We start from the raw sequence: 17,815 nt of genomic DNA, 5'->3' as shown, positions 1-17,815 counted from the left end.
TTCTATTACCCAGAACCCAGGAGTGTGGTTCTCTGCCCCAGACCACGTTTGGAAGTGTGTGTGTGTGTTTCTGAGAGGGAGGCGAGCTAGGGTAATAAGAATGATAAAGCTTACCCTCTTCCCTTTTTTGCTATGGCTTCTAGGAACCTCACTCCTATTTCGTAATCTAACTATATCAATCTCTCTACCTTGGATTCCCGATAATACGACTTTCTGTTTTTTTTCTATTTTTTTTTTTTACAAACCCTTTTATTGATGTGCAAAACATACCCAATACAGTGCACAAAATGACCGTCCTTGTTTAACAAGCACCCAGGTGGGAAAAGAGACGATAACCAGCAAAGAGGAGGCCGTTTTTGCCCCTCTTCCAACATCACCCACCCCAGGTCAAAGGTAATGACTACCTTGATTTAAAAAAAACCTGTGAGTTTCTCTTGCTGTTCTGGTGTAAAAATGTAAACATGCCCGATATTAATCTACCGGTCTTCCTGTACAAATGTAATTGCTTTCTAATCATTCCTGGAAAAACCACAAAACGATGCTTGCAAATTCTTTGAAAGAAAAATCCCTCTTAGAAATCAGACACCTGCTTGCCCTTCTATTTCCCTCCTTCTCTTCCTTGCTTATTCATACATTTTTTCTTAATTTTTTCCTCTATGCCCCATCATGTTCCTTTTCCTATTTCTTCTCTTGCCACAGTCGGCACTGATCTATTGTTTCTTTTTTCAAATTTCAAGAGGGTATAATTGATTCACGATACTGTATTAGTTTTAGTTTTACGGCAAAGCGAATCGGTTCTACACATACACGCATGTTGTTCTTTTTTCCCATAGAGGTTATTCCCGGACATGGAGCCGATCGCGTCTCTTCTACGGTAGGTCTGTTAGTTACCTTCCCTATAGCGGTTCACAGGCTAGGGGTCGAATCGGAGCCACAGCCACCGGCCTACGCCAGAGCCACAGCAACGCGGGATCCGAGCCGCGTCTGCAACCTACACCACAGCTCACGGCAACGCCGGATCCTTAACCCACTGACAAGGGCAGGGACCAAACCCGCAACCTCATGGTTCCTAGTCGGATTCGTTAACCACTGCGCCACGACGGGAACTCCTGGCATCTTTTTTTGAAGAGTGCCTTACATCCTTTCGCGGGAGGGAGGGCTAGCAGGAAACAAGTGTGAAAAGTAAGATGCTTCCAATGTAATTTTGCAACAGTTTTTTAAAAAAAGCCGGGCTCACCATGCCAGCGGGGGAGATGTTGGGCAACCAGGTGGGCACCCCAGCCCCCATGACTCCACAGACTAGCTTCCTCCATCCAGAAGGGCTGGTGGGAGCCAGGAGCACCCGGCACCATCTTGGGGCTCACGTGCCCCTGCAGGTCACCTGCCTGCTCAAGAGGATCCCGCATCCCGCCGGGCACCTGCTGCAGCCCCAGCCCCGCTTGCGGGAGCCACTGCAGGACGGGGGGCAGAGCCCTCCGGATCACACCGTGTGGGTGTGTCCGGACTCGGCCTGTGCGCAGGCCGCCGTCTCCCCAGGCCGTCAGCGATGCCAAGCGCTCACCGTCTGGATGCAGAACTTTCGGATGGTGTAATCCACCAGGACCACGCAGTCCTCCACGCTCACCCGGATGTTTCCGTACGTCCAGCAGCCCTGGTCCGGCCAGTACTGATAGCACTTCTCCTGCAGGGACAATTCACAGAAACAACAGGCCTGTGGGTGCCTTTCCTCACCTCGTCGCCCTCCCCCGCGCCCTCGACACGAGGCCCCGCCAGGCTGCAGTGAAAGCCTCCACAGAGTGGGGAGCGCATTTCCACCTGAAAAATGGGAAACGGGGCCGACTGATGTCTCGTCTGCTCACCCTTTCACACCCCCACGTGCTGGCCGCTCCTTGCAGACCTGAGACCCGCGCAGGAGGCCCTCACCTGGGGCCGGGCTGCACCAAGCCCGGGGGGACCACCTGCTCCCCAAACACCGCCCACTGGACTCAGCAGGTTGTTTTTGCCAGCTCAGCACTAAGGTCCAACTTGATTTGCATCGTGCCCGTCCCCCGTGGAAGCGTGGTGAGCCCGGGGGCACCTGATGGCTCCTTGTTTTTCTCTGACCAGGGCGGGGCTGATGCAGGAATCTGCGGGGCTGGGCTGGTCACAGAGAGAGCCCTTCCTTCTCTGCTTCTCTCTCCGGAACAACACATGGGCCCCTCGGGAGGGTGGGGATGGGGGACCTCGGGTGCCTGACCCACAGCGTCCTCCTAGTGAGGAAGGGAAGGCACGAGGCCCACCTAGGGGGACACACCTGCTCCACCGCCCCAGGAGAGGCCCTGGGGCCAGCAGGCTGGCCACACCCTGGAGGGCTTACCCTGGAAACTGGCCACAAGGCACAGCGAACAGGGAAGGTCCCTAGGAGTCATAGTCTCATAAAACAGGGGGGCAGCTGGCATTTATGGGAGCCCAGCGCTTGTGTGGTGACGCCCACGGGACAGCTTCCCCCAGAGCTTGGCCCTGGGTGTCTCTGAGGAGACCCTGAGGAGCCCCAACCCCAGAAGGTCCTGGTTTGGCCAGTCTTGGCCTCGCGGGGACCCTGCGGAGATTCTGGCTTTGATGGACCCTCCCTCGGGGACCCAGGGGGCTGTTCCTCGGGCCCCCAGGGGCTCAGCGTGTGAGCTGTTTTCACACCCTGGTCCTCCCCGGTGCCGTCCCCTCCCTCGAGTCTCATCATGAGATGCCAGAGCAGCTGCATTTCGCAACACCGAGCCCGGGTGTCGAAGCCAAGGAGACCACAACAGAAGTGTATGCAATTAAGAAAAAAGGAACTGTTGAGAAATGATTTCATCCAGAATGGTGAAAATCAAGATATAGGAGCCGGCCAGCTCTGAGTCACAGGGGTGGACACATCCAGTAGGAGGCTTCCGTGAGAGATCGGAGGGGACACGTCCCCAGCAGAATGACTGATGGGGAGAGGGGGGCACTCCTGACGCCTGCTGCTTTTGCACGGGCCCCGCGTGCTGCACGTTTGTAAACAAGCCTCCCGAGAGCCTGGCCCCACAGGCGCCTCTTCCTGGCCTGGTCTCGCCACGGCATCAGCTCAGAGCTGGGGACACCTCCTCTGCAGCCCCTCCCCCAGGCCCAGGGCACGGTCCCCGCCCGGGAATCCCCTGCCTCCGGAAACGGTGGTTGGAGCCTTTTCCTGTGCTTCTCAGTGTGGAACAAATTAGTGAGGGTGGGCCTGGGGGCTGACTCACGCTGCCCTGCCTCCCAGCTGGCCTCCCGCCCCCCGCCCCAGCCGAGCTCCCCACCAGCCTGTCGCTTCCACTTCGAAGAGCAACCCTCCCCCTGAACCTCGCCCAGCTGCCTGGCCTTCCCTGGGGACAGGCCAGAGAGTGACAGTGGAGGCAGAAGTGGCTTTAGCACCTTTGGGCCTGAGCCTGGCTTCCACCGGGACACGCAGGCCCTGGGAAGAGGCTGGGGGGAGAGACTTTCCCGCCAAGCCGGGCCTTCCTCTCAGCCTGCTGGCCAGCACTGTTGCTCTGGCCCTCATGCTAGAAGCTGCTAGAACAGTCTCCCCGCTGCCCACAGACCTCCCTCCAGCTCCCGATTCCTCTTTCATTGGAGGGTGAGCTCACTTCCCAAAGCGCAGGCCCCTGCCTACAGCTGAGGGTCCCCCTGCCCTCTGCCTCAGCTTCGGTTCCTTGATACTTTTTTTTTTTTTTAGTGCTGCACCTGCGGCAGATGGAGGTTCCCAGGCTAGGGGGTCAAATCGGAGCTGGAGCTGCTGTTCTACACCCCGGCTGCAGAAACACAGGATCCGAGCCGCCTCTGCAATCTCCACCACAGCTCATGGCAACACCAGATCCTTAACCCACTGTGCGTGGGCAGGGATCCAACCCACATCCTCATGGATGCTTCAGGCTTGTTTCTGCTGAGCCAGAAGGGGAACTCCCCTTGATGCATTTCGGCTGCTCCGACGGGCCGGGCATCTCTGTTCTGGGCCCGGCAGGTTGTTCCTGGCATCATCTACACAGCTCCCTGCCCCGATGCTTCTCTCCAGCTGCACCTGGTACGACTGTCCCCAGAGTTTCTAACACCCAGCAACACCACCGGCCCCTAAACGAGCCCTCGCGCCCCTGTCCTGGCCAGGACCCTCCCCCACACCTCCAGAGCCACCACCGTGCCACCTTCTGGTTTATCCCATGGGGGTCTGGGTCCCTTTAGCTAAAAGCGAATGACTCCCAGGCATGACACCACCTCAGTCACTCTGCGCCCCACGAGGAACCCAGAGCCAGACACACACCGGGCCTTGCCCTCTGGGTGGCCCATCCCTCCCGGACCGCCGCGGTCCCTGCTACTCTCCATCACACTGATGCCACCTCGGGGCAGAGTCCACCTTCATTTGTTCCCTGCTTGGCAGCAGCCTCTCGCCGTGGAATAGACCCTGCCCAACGTTTTAAGTTCGTGGAATGTACACGTATGACCTTTTGAATTCCAGACGGCAAATTAGCCCATGGAAATGACACATCAATAATGCTCAATACGCCTTGTTTGTCAAATGCGTTTCTCTAGTCTGGATGATAAAGCGGGAAATCATGGTTCACACTCAGAAGCCCAGCACATTCTACGCCCGATGTACGAAGGCCTAGATGTATTTTTTTTTTTTTTTGTCTTTGGTCTTTTTAGGGCTGCACCTGAGGTTTATGGAGGTTCCCACGCTAGGATCGGATCGAATCTGAGCTGTTGCTGCCAGCCTACACCACAGCCACGGCAACGTGGGATCTGAGCCGCGTCTGCAACCTACACCACAGCCACGGCAACGTGGGATCTGAGCCGCGTCTGCAACCTACACCACAGCTCACGGCAACGCCAGATCCTTCACCCACTGAGCAAGGCCAGGGATTGAATCCACATCCCTATGGATGCTAGTCGGGTTCATTAACCACTGAGCCACAGCGGGAATGCCTCCCTAAAAATCTGTATATGAAAGCACATTGCTCCCACCCACCCCGGAGAAAGAGCTGTCGGCCCAACCAGGGACCACCCTTGGCTGGAAAAAGACAATTCTTGCATCCTTCTCTCCCCTTTCAAAGTCACATACAGTGAGACCCTTGGAGCACAGGGTCTATTTTGGAAGAAAAACGCAGTGGGCCTCGTCTGCTCCGGGAAAGGTGTTTCTTCCCTCCTGCAGTGATAAGCAGGGCGGGGGGGAGGAAGTGGTGAGGCGCCCCGGCCAGGCACCCACAGCTGAGAAGAACGTGCTGGTGAGTCAGAGGCCCCGCCTACCTCTTTTCTTTCTTTCAGGTTTGTCAGCATGACGATGGTGGCAGCCTTCTGCTCCCAGACCATTCTCCAGAAGTCATTGACGGTCTCCTGCTTAGGGCCTGCGAGTAGAGGGGGGTCCCAGAGTCAGACAGAGGCGGTCCCAGCCTGTCAGCCCGGCCATCGGGCCCCAGGACCGCGGTGCCCCGTCCTCCCCGGGAAAGGCAGGGATGGGCCTGGTGCTCACTTCCCCCTTCACAGAACTGCAGACCCAGAGTCGGCGGCAGCCTCCCCATCCCGTCCTGCCTTCTCCCCGATACCCCACCGGGGCTGGAAACCCTCAGGGGCTAAGTAGCTGGATCCAGTTGGGTGATTATCTTTACGGGTGATAAAGCGTATTTGGAGGGGAGCTGGGTCTCGGGTGGCTTTTGTCAAAGTGGTTTGTGGCCACCGGGTTGCTTGAGAAAGCTTGGGACTAAGACCCCCACTTCCAGACTCACTGAATCAGTGTGTGTGTGTGTGTGTGTGTGTGTGTATGAGAGAGAGCGGAAGAGAGAGAGACTGCAGGCTGACTGACCGCCTGCAGGTCTGACTCCTCCTCTCTGTAAACATCCCACCTCCTGGCTGCCCTCTCAGTGAGATTTGGGCTGAAGTCTCTGGGGGAGGGGATCTGAACCAAAGATAAAGTGTCCCTGGAAGGAAGTCCTCTGCTCCTTGCCCTCTTTCCTGCCTGAAGGGGGACGCAATGCCTGGAGGTGCAGCAGCTATTTTGCCACCATGAGGACAACCGTACCACATAAAGGGGGCTGGAGAGGAAGATAAGGAGGCCCCTCTTCCCTGAGCTGCCCTGGCCCCAGGCTGCCTCCCCTGCACATCTGCTTGTGAGAAAGACAGACTTTCTATTAGAGTCAGCTAGTGTTTGTCAGGTTTTATGACCTTGACAGCCAGTGTCTTCTTGATGTGCTCTGGGAGTACAAGTATTTCTCTAGTTTTCAGGGAATCTGCACTCTAACGAGCTCCCCATGTGATTCTGACCCACACTGAATTGGGGACCCAGTGCTCTAAAGACTTGAGGAGTGAGGTGGTCCAGGAAACACAGTTTTAGCTCTACCCATACCCAGCGGCACCAGCGCTGCCTCCTGGGGCGAAAAGTCCTGGGCAGGTGGATGGTACACTGGATGGAAAGTACTCGAAACACAAAGAGGATTATGTACCCGGTTGAAGGGTGTGCTTTCATGGCTAAAGCCACCTCACAGTTATGGCCTTGATCTGGAAAGGTCTCTCTCCCTTCCCCATTGCCCCCACCCCCACCCTCCGCCGAAACTCAACAACCTGGAAGCCACGTAGAGCTCAGGGGGCTGAGAGAGATTCGGGGTTTTCTAATGCGAGTATCACCACGCTGCCATGGCAATCCCTGGACCACTGGGTGTCTGGGTTTAGATCACACAGGTGCGGACAGAGTGCATCTGCCAGTGTGTCTGTCTGCACATACACAGAGTGTGGATGCCCGTCTGCGGTGCCTGTCACGTGACAGATGCCTCACATACGCCACGTCGGGGACCCCTGCTCTCAGAGATTCCAGCTCTGCTGCTCTTTGGAAGCCCTGTTCCTGAGAGGGGTGTCACTGCCCTGCTTCTCATGCGCCGAGCACACAGTGACCAGGGAATGCTGGCTGAGATGCAAATTCAGAGACAGCAGCCAGTCTGGGGTGGGGCCTGAGCACTGCACTGCTGCCCCTGGCCAGGGGAGCGAATGCACTGAGTGGCCAGGCTCTGCGGGACTCGTGCTGTCTTTGACTTCTGTGCACTTAGGGAAAGGTTGCGCGGACCCCCATCAGCTGTGTAAACACAGTGGTACACACAGACACACACACACAGACACAGGCACACACAGACACACACACACAAAGGCCGATATAAAGCCTCGGGATTGCGGGTATCACATCAGGACACAATCGTCACCCACGACATTTTGCCAAAATCGCGTTCAGAAAGTAACTGAATCAAAAGCTTACCTTGAGCTGCTATGAATTTATTCTTCTCTTTATAACCCTAGAAAAACAAACTCAGATTCATAAGTTTTCAGAATTATCATTGGAACAGGACGCTATTGCTGTTGTTAGGAAAGTAATAGTACTCATCATGGAGAAATGGAAAACCCAGAAAAGTGAGAAACTCGCCAGGAATTTCAGAAATAACACGCTATTTTTGTATATCCCGCTCCAGCCATTTTTTCCTATGAATTCCTTCCAGACGCACACACAGCCAACACACAGACGTATTTTTAGTTGGTTACATATACACATTCTCTTATATTTTTACAATAATTTTAAATGTATATTATCTTTTAAGGCTCAACTAAAACGGATTCTCAATAATCTACCGCCTGTGATTTTACTGCCATTTATTTAACTGGTCCCCCGCCCCCCGTTCTGTTCTGTCAGCGAGATAAATAACGCCGTAACGAACATCCTCGGAGCTTCTCTGCTTCTTAAGAATGAATCCCTGACACAGGTGCTAATTCAAAACGCCGGGCACTGTCGCACGCTCTGTGCTGTGGCCAGCGTGGCCTGTGCGCCCAGGAAAGCTGTGACAATCTACAGTCCCAGCCCCGGATCAGGACCCGCACTCAACCCCCAACAGCCCAGGTGCGAGGGTCGCGCGGGTCGGGGGCAGACTCACGTCGATGTACGAGGCATTGATGTAGTCCGAACACGGGATCCCATCCACGTGGCTTAAAATCACCCTGGAATGATCATCTGCAAAAAATTTTTCAAGCAATGACATTAAGACAAGAAACTCACGAGTGTTAAACACTACAAAGGACACAAGGGTGGTGGCCACAGAAGAGACATCCTTCCCAAACTGTCCCTCTAGACCCTCAGGGTCCCCAGGGCGGGCGTGCACCTGTTCCGTGGGACACGGCACCTCAGTATTGGGGACCGTCCGGGCCCCAAGCAGGCGCCCAGCACAACTGCAGGCTGATGAGAGGTGAGAATTTCAGCGTCCAGGAGTCGGCCTGCTGAACCATCAGGTCGAAACCACAGAACATGGGGGACCCCAAGTGTGATGGCTGTCCCAAATCGGGCCCAGGACTGCCACGTCCGGGCACCGCCAGGAGTTCTTCTGGGGTCCGCTTTCCCAGGTGTTCCAGAGGGAGCGCTGACACCCAGCTGGACAAGAGGGTTATAGGCTCTGCGGTTGGGATGTCAGGTCTGCCCGGAGCAGGAAGGGGAGCAGACTCACACCCCTCACCGGGCAGGGCGGTCACCGCCTGGAAGGTTCTGGCCTGTGGTGCAAGTGGCTTTCCAGTGTGCGAGGATGACCAGGGAGGGCAGTGCGTGTGCGTGTGTGTGTGTGTGTGTGTACCCAGCCATTGGGAAGGTTTCAACCAGCACCCCGTATCAATTTCTACATCACTTCTGGCTTCAGGGGCCCCTTTCTCCATAAAAACATTAAACATTTTATTTTACAACTGCGTTAGGTGGAACTAAGATGGGCCAGGTGGGCTTAGTATATATTTTCCTCTGTTTCCAAAAGAAATTAGATGGTTCCATGGTTCCCCATAGGTGGTGGCCCCCGCCTGGGTCTGCAAGCTGGTGTGTACACGGCCACTCCGCTCCCCTAAGCTGACATAAGAAAGCTGCCCAGACTCTGCCCAGGGAGGAGGACAAAGCTACTTCCAGGGTCATTAGGCTGCTCTGGGCACAGAGCTTGGCAGGTGGTGGGCACTCTGCATTATTATTGCATCATTATTGACCAGTTCCATGTCCTGGTCCCTGCCCTGTCCCTTCTTAGTCACCAGAGGGTGGAAATTAACTGAGGTGGATGTGTCTGTGCTGGGGATCTGGGGCCAAGACCCCAGATCACAGGCTGTTTGCCTCCCAACTACACGGAAGGCAGCTGGGTGGGCTGCAAGCTAGGGGGCCTCAGACACCTGCTCTCTGGACATGGCACCACGGCTGTTAGCAGAGGACAGGCCAGTGCAGCGCTCCGGGGCCGTCACCAAGCCACATGGGGAGGCCAGGGTGTCAAACCCCAAACTCACAGCCTGCAACCACGGGGCCGTGAGACCCCCCTGCTCAGGGGCTGACAGCCCTGAGGCAGAAATAGTTCTGGCTGCCCACGTATAGTGTGCATTGAGCATAATCTGGAACGATTTACACTTCTGAGGACAGCTATAGCAAGCGGAGAGTAAAAAATAGTCTCTGGTTAGATCTGGCATCTTGCAGTGCTAAGAGCTTCCTGTCTTTTTCTTTCTTTTTTTTTTCTCTAAAAAGTCACACTTCTCTTTCAAAACATTATTTCCTAAAATTATCAGCTGTTGGCCTTTTTCCAGGAAAAAAGGGTGCTCCGTCGCCTTTGGCCATGGAGCCCTTCCAACATCCAGCCTCTCAAGGCACCAGGCCTCGGGCCCTCCGTCCTCAAAGGTCCTTAGGTCTCACCCAGGACAGGGCTCCTGCCCCCGGTGCATCTTGCAAATTCAATTCGACACATTTACCGCCCATCTCCGCTGGGGAAGAAGCGGAGGGGAGGGGCAGGGAAGGAGCAGGGCTCTGGGACTTGGGCCCCCCTCCCCGCCTGCCGAGCCCACCCCGGGGAAGAGCAGGATCTCGGCCTCCGAACAACGTCCCGTGATCCTGTCCACTCCTGTCCTGGGCCCTCAGCCGCCTCGGGGGCATCTCTGGCCAAGCGCCCAATTTAATCAGATATGCTGCTTCTCCTGGGTCTCCCTGATGCCAGGCGCCACGTGCCACCCAGCTGGCCATCTCCAGGACACCCCCTGAGTTCTCCACGCCACCTTTCTGTGAACTTCTGTGAAATGCTCACATCCTGGCCACATAGCGAGGTCAGGGCGTCCAACCCCAAACTCAGCCCGCAACCACTGGGCCCCGGGTGAGCCTCAATTTCCTCCGACCTGGGATGCGTGGACCGGAGGGGCTGGGGCAGGGCCCTCCCATCCATACTTGTAGGAAAGGCCACTCACTTCTGGGGTAGAGCTGGAGGACATGGCTCAGGGAGGACAGACAGGAGGCAGGCCAATGCTAGTCCCCTGGTGACCCTCAGGGGAGACGGATGGGACCCCACCCTGGCCCATCACATCTGGCGGCAGTGGTGGGAGCAGGTAATTCCTGCTAATTCTGCTCTGCTGAACTCCCACTGAAAATATTCTTTTTTTTTTTTTTTTTTCTTTTTCTTTTTTCTTTTTACAGCCACACTTATGGCACGTAGAGGTTCTCAGGCTAGGGGTTGAGTCGGAGGTGCAGCTGCTGGCCTACACCACAGCCGCAGCACCTGGGATCTGAGCCACATTTGCAACCTATACCACAGCTCATAGCAAGGTGGGAACCTTGAGCGAGGCCGGGGACTGAACCTGCAACCTCACGGAGACTATGTCAGATTCTTAACGCGCTGAGCCACAACGGGAACTCTGAAAATATTCTTTTTTTTTTTTTGTCTTTTTGCCATTTCTTGGGCTGCTCCAGCGGCATATGGAGGTTCCCAGGCTAGGGGTCGAATCGGAGCTGTAACCGCCGGCCTATGCCAGAGCCTCAGCAACGCAAGATCCGAGCCGCGTCTGCGACCTACAGCACAGCTCACAGTAACGCCGGATCGTTAACCCACTGAGCAAGGGCAGGGACCGAACCCGCAACCTCATGGTTCCTAGTCAGATTCGTTAACCACTGTGCCACGATGGGAACTCCTGCAAATATTCTTAATTAATAATGTAAAGGTGACTTTTAAAAGATAGAGGACTCGGGGCTGAGGAGAGAGATGCAGGCCAGGGACTTGGGAAAGAGCCTGGAACCAAGTAGCTTCTCCCTGCAGGTCCTGCAGTCCAGCAGAGACCAACTCAGTCGGCTAATTCCACTGGTCATAGTACGGACCTCCAAATATCCTGATTTTTGTTTGGCACGAATGGTTCTAAGGATTTCCACCCTCTCAGCACGAGCTCTGCAGGGGTCAGAACCCAGCCGTGGTCCAGGCCACCCCCTGGGCTCGGCCACGACCACGGCAGCCTCATCTCCCCTCTCCCTGGTGACCCCTTGGCTGCCTCTGCAAGCCTGTGTTGGATGGAGGACTCTCCAGGTAATTTCTCCAGTTTTAGTTGACCCTGGGCTCACGGTGGGCTCTGCAGAACAAAACCCAAACACAAAACCAACCAAACAAAAAACCCCAAACAAACAAAACTGCACAAGTAAGTCCCATGCGGGCAAAATGGGGAACGCATGGCTTCTATCAAGTGCCGAAGATCCAAAGGCCACGCAGATGAGGCGGATCACGGCTTCTTCCACCTACAGAGCAGACGGACTCGACTCTAATCCTGAAATTGCAACCAAGAGCTCACACGCTGAGGGCCACTCCCCAGGCCCACTTCCTCCAGCCCTCGGAGGCACCGCCAAGGAGAGGGGCTCCCCAGAACCAGGAGGGATTGCTCACAGCCCAAACTTGAACTCTCTGAAGTCCTCCCAGGCGGCCCTTCCTTAGCCCGACAACCAAGCCAACAGGTGGGTCCAGGCTGGATGACGGATGTCACAACCTCCCGGCTTCTGCAGAGGCCAGATTCTACAGCCCTGGGGGTTGGTCTCGGACCCGAGGCCCCCAAGGCACAGCCCATCCAGTGACAGCCCTGGACAGATGTGTCTGCTGCCCTGGCCTTGCCATGCCTGGAGGCCACACTCCCCAGTCCGCGGCCACCTTTAGCCATGCTGGTGAAGATCTAAGCCTCCCAACAAAGCTGCCAAGCTCACCAGCCTCCTTATTCCGTCACTTCTGTCCTTGGAAGGACAACAAGGAGACTTGTGGCTGGCGGCCAGGAACCCGAGACAGGGAGAAGCCAAGGGCCACCAGCTGCCCAAAACTGGGGCTCAAGATTGGACCCACAGGAGGGCTGCCAGAGCTGGTGGCATCGTCTCGGACCCTGTGCAGCCCAGGCCTCGACAGTGAACACACGCGTGACAGTCAGACCCACGCATGGTGCGAGCTACTCAACCCCAGGGTGGGGACCAGACGCTCAGGCTCCCAGGGGAGAGGGCTGGGTAGCTGTGCTGCCAGGGCCCTGAGCTCCGAGTGCCTGGCCATCTGCTGCCCAGGCAGGGTCACCAGGAGCTGCAAGGCAAAGCCAGGTTTAGTCAAAATGCCCCCAATTATGCAAAAAAAAAAAAAAGTAAAATCTTACTGGGAAGGATGTTGGGATATCTGTTTTTTTCTCTGTTTTCTTCTTTGTTGGCCAGTTCAAAAGTTCCTTGTATGTGTCCAGACGGCAAAGACTGGAAGAAAACGCAGAGGCAGCGCTGAACGTGAGGAGCCCAACAGCGTATCCCCTCCACCTCCCCGCCCGCCGGGCGCGGGAATCGGGAAAGCAGGTCTCCGAGCCAATGGCCTCCAGGGCATCACCAACTCCCTCCTGCGGCCCGTGCACGTCCCTGGGTGGGGATGTGCTGGAGACGCAGGCCCGCCCGCCCTTGGGAGCTCTGTCTAGTGAGGCCAGAAGAGGTGTGGACAGGGGGACGACCCCACGGCTGGACCCCGAACTGCATCAAGGCTGGGACTGGCCTGTGCAATGCCCCCAGATCCCTGGGCCCCCCGGTCCTGGTCCAGAGCGGGCACCACACAAGTGAGGACTGGCCACGCAGAGCCGTGAACCAGTAGGTGGAGGAGCAGGGATGCAGGTGCGGGGCGGAAGGACGGACGGGAGGAGAGATGGGGAAGGACCTTTCTGGAGCCCCCACCTGCCGGGGACCTCGTGTGCTCTGCAGACCAGTGCGACAGGCACCGTTGCTGGGGGTCCTTGAAAATGCAGACCTGGGACCCCCAGGGGACCTGCACAAGCTGCCCTAATCCTCCTGCTGTCTTATGGGGGAAATGGGTCTAGGGGCTCAGCGAGGTCCCCAAAATTGACGTGCGGCACAGTGGGAGTGAGCCCCACCTCCTGACTTCAAGTTCTTTCTACCACTTGCAGCCTCTCGGGCTCTGCTGTCTCCCAGCACCTTCCTGTGTTCGCTGCTGGGCCCCCCTCCTCCCTCAGGTGGGCTCCTTGAACTGCACAGTGGGAAAGAGCTTTTTGAACCCCCAAATCATGTCCCTCAATATTCAACCTGGCCATCAGATGAACCAGGGGCCCCTGGAGCTCAAGTAATGACATTAAATTTACCAAGTGTTTATGAGCGCCAGGCACTGCGGGAGGAGCTGAGTCACCTGCCTTCTCAACCCCCTAGTATCAGAGACACTGGGACCACCCGTGTCTTGCAGGTGAGGAAGCAGAACCCCAATGCGGTTGTAGAATTGTTCAGCGTCACCAGACCAGCAGGTGGGAGACCGTGAGAAGGGACCTGGAGACGTCTGGGGACAAGCAACGGCTCATGCGTGTCCCAGTGGAAGGGCCCAGGAGACGGAGAAAGCCACACAGCACAGCCTGGGATCAAAGCTGAGGCCCGAGTCAGGTCTGCAGCCCCCAGTGCCCAGGGCCTCCTTATCCGGGGTCGTGGGTTGGGGGTGTTCTCCATTACAGACTCAGGCATTGCCCACGGGTAACCGCTCTGCCCCCAGACTTGGTGGCCACAGGCAGAGGCCCTCCAGGGCTGGTGCAGATGCCAGCCCATGGGCGCCTGGACATGGCTGGTGGGCAGTTCTCTGCCAGAGCAGCACCTCCTCCAGTGGGACCCCTCCATCAGAGCTGTTGAATACTGACCTGCTTGACCTAAGCGCCACATGAAATGGGTGGCCACATTCTAGAAGCTTCTTTTTGCTTAGATCCCAAAGCTTTTTTGATCCCAGCACTGGAAATTAAAGTGAGGCATGATGCTGTCACGGGGGACACGGGATCTTACGTGTTGGTCAAAACCCATAGACCAGGCAGCCCTGAAACCCTAACCCAGGCTTTAGTTTGTCAGAATGAGTCAATACTGGCTCTGCAGTTGTGACAAACGTGACACACTTACGCGAGATGCTAGTAACTGCGGAAAGAGCGCAGGGAAAGATGGCGTGTGTGGGAACTTGGTGCGTCCTGCTCGATTTTTCTGTAAATCTAAATCCGAAAATACAGCATCAACACGTGCTGTCAGTGTTTCCCCCTGTGCGTGAAGGGTATCTCGGCTTCGTGAGGTCGGACTAAGGGAACTTCCTTGGACGGGTCATGCAGGACCTCTGCCTTATGCTAGCTCTTTGTATATACAATAAAAATCGAAAAACTCCAAAGAAAATCTGCTCTGAAAAATAGGTTCTTAAAATAGAGAAATTAAAAAGAAAACAAGAAGGCAAAAAGAGTCCTTCTTCCTGGCGGCAGGAGTGGGGCGAGCAGAATAAGGCACTTGCTTTGGGTGCAAAACTGAAAGGGGGACCCCCCCACCCCCGACACATATTCAAGGAGTTCCTATTGTGGCTCAGCAGGCTGTCTTCATGAGGATGTGATTCGATCCCCGGCCTCGCTCAGTGGGTTAAGGAGCCGGTGTTGCTGTGGCTGCGGTGTAGGCCGGCAGCTGCAGCTCCGATTCGACCCCTGGCCCAGAATTTCCATAGGCCGCAGGTGCAGCCGTATAAAGAACAAAACCCACCACCCCTCCCAAAATCATATTTGAATTCAGTATCTTAAAAAACATTAATGCAAAATGTCCATGATGACCAAAATATCAAACTTTAAAATATCAGCAGGATCCGTAACAGCAGGGTGACAAGCCGTGCTGGAACCCGGGCAGCAGGACACACCCGAGGGACCCTGTCTGTCCTTACAGTTGTGCTCTCTGTTCACCACGGGTTGCCTGCCTTGCCTTTGATGTTTCTAAAAGCCACAGGGACATATTCCTTCTCCAGACCACTGAGTGTTCTGGAGCCCCTTACATGCTGCACCCAAAACAAGTGCCTCCCCGCCTCACCTTCTTCCCAGGCCCTCGCCTTGGTGAGGGAAGCACAGACAGCGAGTTCTGACTCAGCCCTCCCGCAGCCAGGCCCGTCCCCAGCCTCCACACGGAGAAACCCGAGTGCAAGAGGAAACAGGACCAGAAGGAGGTGGGGGAATGGTCCTGCAGCGGCCCCCACCTGGAGAGTCATTTTGAAAATGGAGAATTAACTTCTCTTGTCATGCTGAGAAGATTGCAAAACAGTATCGCTTGGAGCTGTCTTTCGATATGACCTAATTTCTCAAAAAAAGAGGACATGTTTGGAAACAATAAAAGGAAGCAAGAGAAAGGCAGATGAGGTGTGTGTTAACAAAGACGCCAAAGTACGATCTAAACGCGCCATCTCCTTCCCAGGCCCTCGTTGCTTCTGGGTGGAAAGTCACTTGTCTGCAGCAAGTGATTTCACGTCTTCAGATGTCAGGAGTGCACAGCGCACTGCTGTATACGAAGTCCACTGAGTCTCACATGGGACCTGTGAGGTCATGAAGGCATCCCCCGACCCCACCTTCCTGGAAGGTGCAAGCCGGCTTCCAGAAGGCGAACTGAGGTGCCAGGGCCAGGGCGCCACAGGCAGAACCAGGACCAGGCAGCTCCCCTGCTGGAAACCTGTCCTCTTTCAAGCTCAGCGCTCAGGCCGTGGCCTTACGTGAAATGAGGAAGATGCGCAAAAGGAAACTCAAAACACGGCCAGGGATAAACACTGAGCAGCCAAAGCCAAGATAACACGTCCCAGTGTGCAGAGTGTCTGTCTTCCTGTGCATCCATGTACCCACGACTATGTCTGCGTGTATATATCCATCTTACTCATCTCTCCACCTATCGATCTATTTATCTGTCTATCCATCCATCCACTCATCCATCCTCTATCTCCCTATCCATCCATCCACCCAGCTCTCCAACCTTCTATTCATCCGTCTCCCTTCCTTCCTTCCTTCCTTCCTTCCTTCCTTCCTTCCTTCCTTCCTTCCTTCCTATCTATCCATTCATCCATCTATCCATCTATCCATCTATCTATCCATCCATCCATCTATCTATCTATCTATCTATCTATGTATCTATCTATCTATCTATCCATCTACTTATCAGGTTCACAATTCACAAGACCTTAACAAAAGGTTAGCAACACAGGGAGGTGTCACTAACACACGTGTATTTCCGTTGAGAGTCAGATGAACCAGTTTGCTACCATCAGGACTGCACTAGGTGCTAAATCTTAGCTGTTGCCATCTCAAAGTTCACGGAGGTAACTGACCCGAAAGAGCCACAGCAGGGAGAAGGCACTGACTCAAGCAGACACTAAGGGCCGTCGAGGCAGAGCTAGTGCCCCTCAAGGCAACCCCGTGACTTTGATCAACGTTGTGCAGGAGGGCCTGGGGGCTCCCCTCTCTCAACGTGAAACTGTTGCTCCGTGGCCCGCTCGGGCCCTGGTCTTGTAAATCATTGAGACAACAGGGTTCCTGTCTCGCCGGATTTTAGAACATGGCTCTTGGGGCGTCTGAGCCTCAAGGAGGGTCCGAATCTCTCCTTCAACCGTGTCCTCTCATAACGGGAATGAGGGTAGTGGCAGGGCACCGCGGTGGAAAGCGGGTTCCCTTGGTACTCCGATGGGGACAGTGTCACGGTGGATGCAAGCGTTCTGAGCCTTGGGGCTAATTTATCCTGAAACACAACATCCCGCACCCCAGCTCCCTCCCACACAGTGAGACAGAGAGGCTTCAAACTCACGTTGAACTCTTCTCGAAACCGCTTGCAGTCATCCGCTGACCGGATGCGGATCTCCTCCTCGAGGTGCCCCACGGGGATGGGAAAGTACTTCTTGGGCCCCGAGGGGGACCGGCTGAGAAGCATCACCCTTTGCTGCTCTGTGGGATCAACAGAAACAGGGCGCCATTGAGCCCTATTCTCAGATGGGTATCTTCTCAGCAGGCCTGACTGACCGACCACGGTCCTGGAGAAATGACACAACTGCAGCACGGATGCTCTTCTCAGATCAGGGAGCCCGGGGCCAGGCGGGGCCCTGAGCAGCTGAATGAAGGGTCAGTCTCCCATCACGCCCCTACCTCACTCACAAGGGACGGATGGAAGTCCCTCTGGCCCATATGACCTGCTCCCACCACCCAGAGATGCCCTATCTTCCCAGCTCGCTCCCCACCGCCTCCCCACCCCGCCCCCGGCTTCCAGCCGCTGATCTTTCCACAGACAACCTCGGTGGCTCCCCCTCAATTGCCCAGGTTTGAAACAGAGTGGAGTGATGATGGGTTTCTGGGGGCAAATCGGGAACAGACTGGGAATCAGTTAGGGTACGAGTCTCTCTCAGCTTTGTCTTCTTTGTAACAAAGAGTCCTGGTTACTCAAAAGCCCCAAAAGAAACCACCCTGGGTTTGGGGGGAGGAGGGGCAGGGAGCATGGAAAGGAGACGGGCCAGAGGGCAAGGGAGTCCCCAGCAAATTCAGGGTGAGAGAGCAAGAGAAGTCCCTGGCGCAAGCGTCTCTTCCTGGATGAGCCGCTGTTCTCGACCAGGGCAACAGAGCCTTGCTGTCACTTGCAAAAGGGCCTGTCCCCACCTGCAGAGCCGTTCTGGAGCTCCAGCAAGAACTCCCCCAGGGCTTCTTCCTGGGACAGAATGATGAGCACTCTTCTGGATGAGCACGGGGATCCGCCTCACCAGCCACA

The 17,815-nt window shown here is 55.7% G+C and overlaps 1 protein-coding gene across 7 annotated transcripts in view; it reads right to left on the bottom strand.

The window, feature by feature from the left end:
• PTPRE (protein tyrosine phosphatase, receptor type E) overlaps nt 1–17,815 on the bottom strand; it is a 162,797-nt gene that overhangs the window by 20,027 nt on the left and 124,955 nt on the right. For all 7 annotated transcript variants that reach the window (XM_021073749.1, XM_005671573.3, XM_021073748.1 and 4 more), the window contains 6 exons: nt 16,868–17,004; nt 12,427–12,517; nt 7,929–8,005; nt 7,262–7,298; nt 5,272–5,369; nt 1,562–1,681 (listed from right to left, as the gene is read on the bottom strand). In XM_021073749.1, coding sequence (XP_020929408.1) covers nt 1,562–1,681; nt 5,272–5,369; nt 7,262–7,298; nt 7,929–8,005; nt 12,427–12,517; nt 16,868–17,004 — 560 coding nt within the window. The remainder of the gene's footprint in view (nt 1–1,561; nt 1,682–5,271; nt 5,370–7,261; nt 7,299–7,928; nt 8,006–12,426; nt 12,518–16,867; nt 17,005–17,815) is intronic.

The sequence above is a fragment of the Sus scrofa genome, chromosome 14 (assembly GCF_000003025.6).
Source record: "Sus scrofa isolate TJ Tabasco breed Duroc chromosome 14, Sscrofa11.1, whole genome shotgun sequence".
Taxonomy (NCBI): Eukaryota; Metazoa; Chordata; class Mammalia; order Artiodactyla; family Suidae; genus Sus; species Sus scrofa.
Note: the sequence above shows the minus strand (reverse complement) of the source record. Positions and strands in the feature narration are given on the sequence as shown.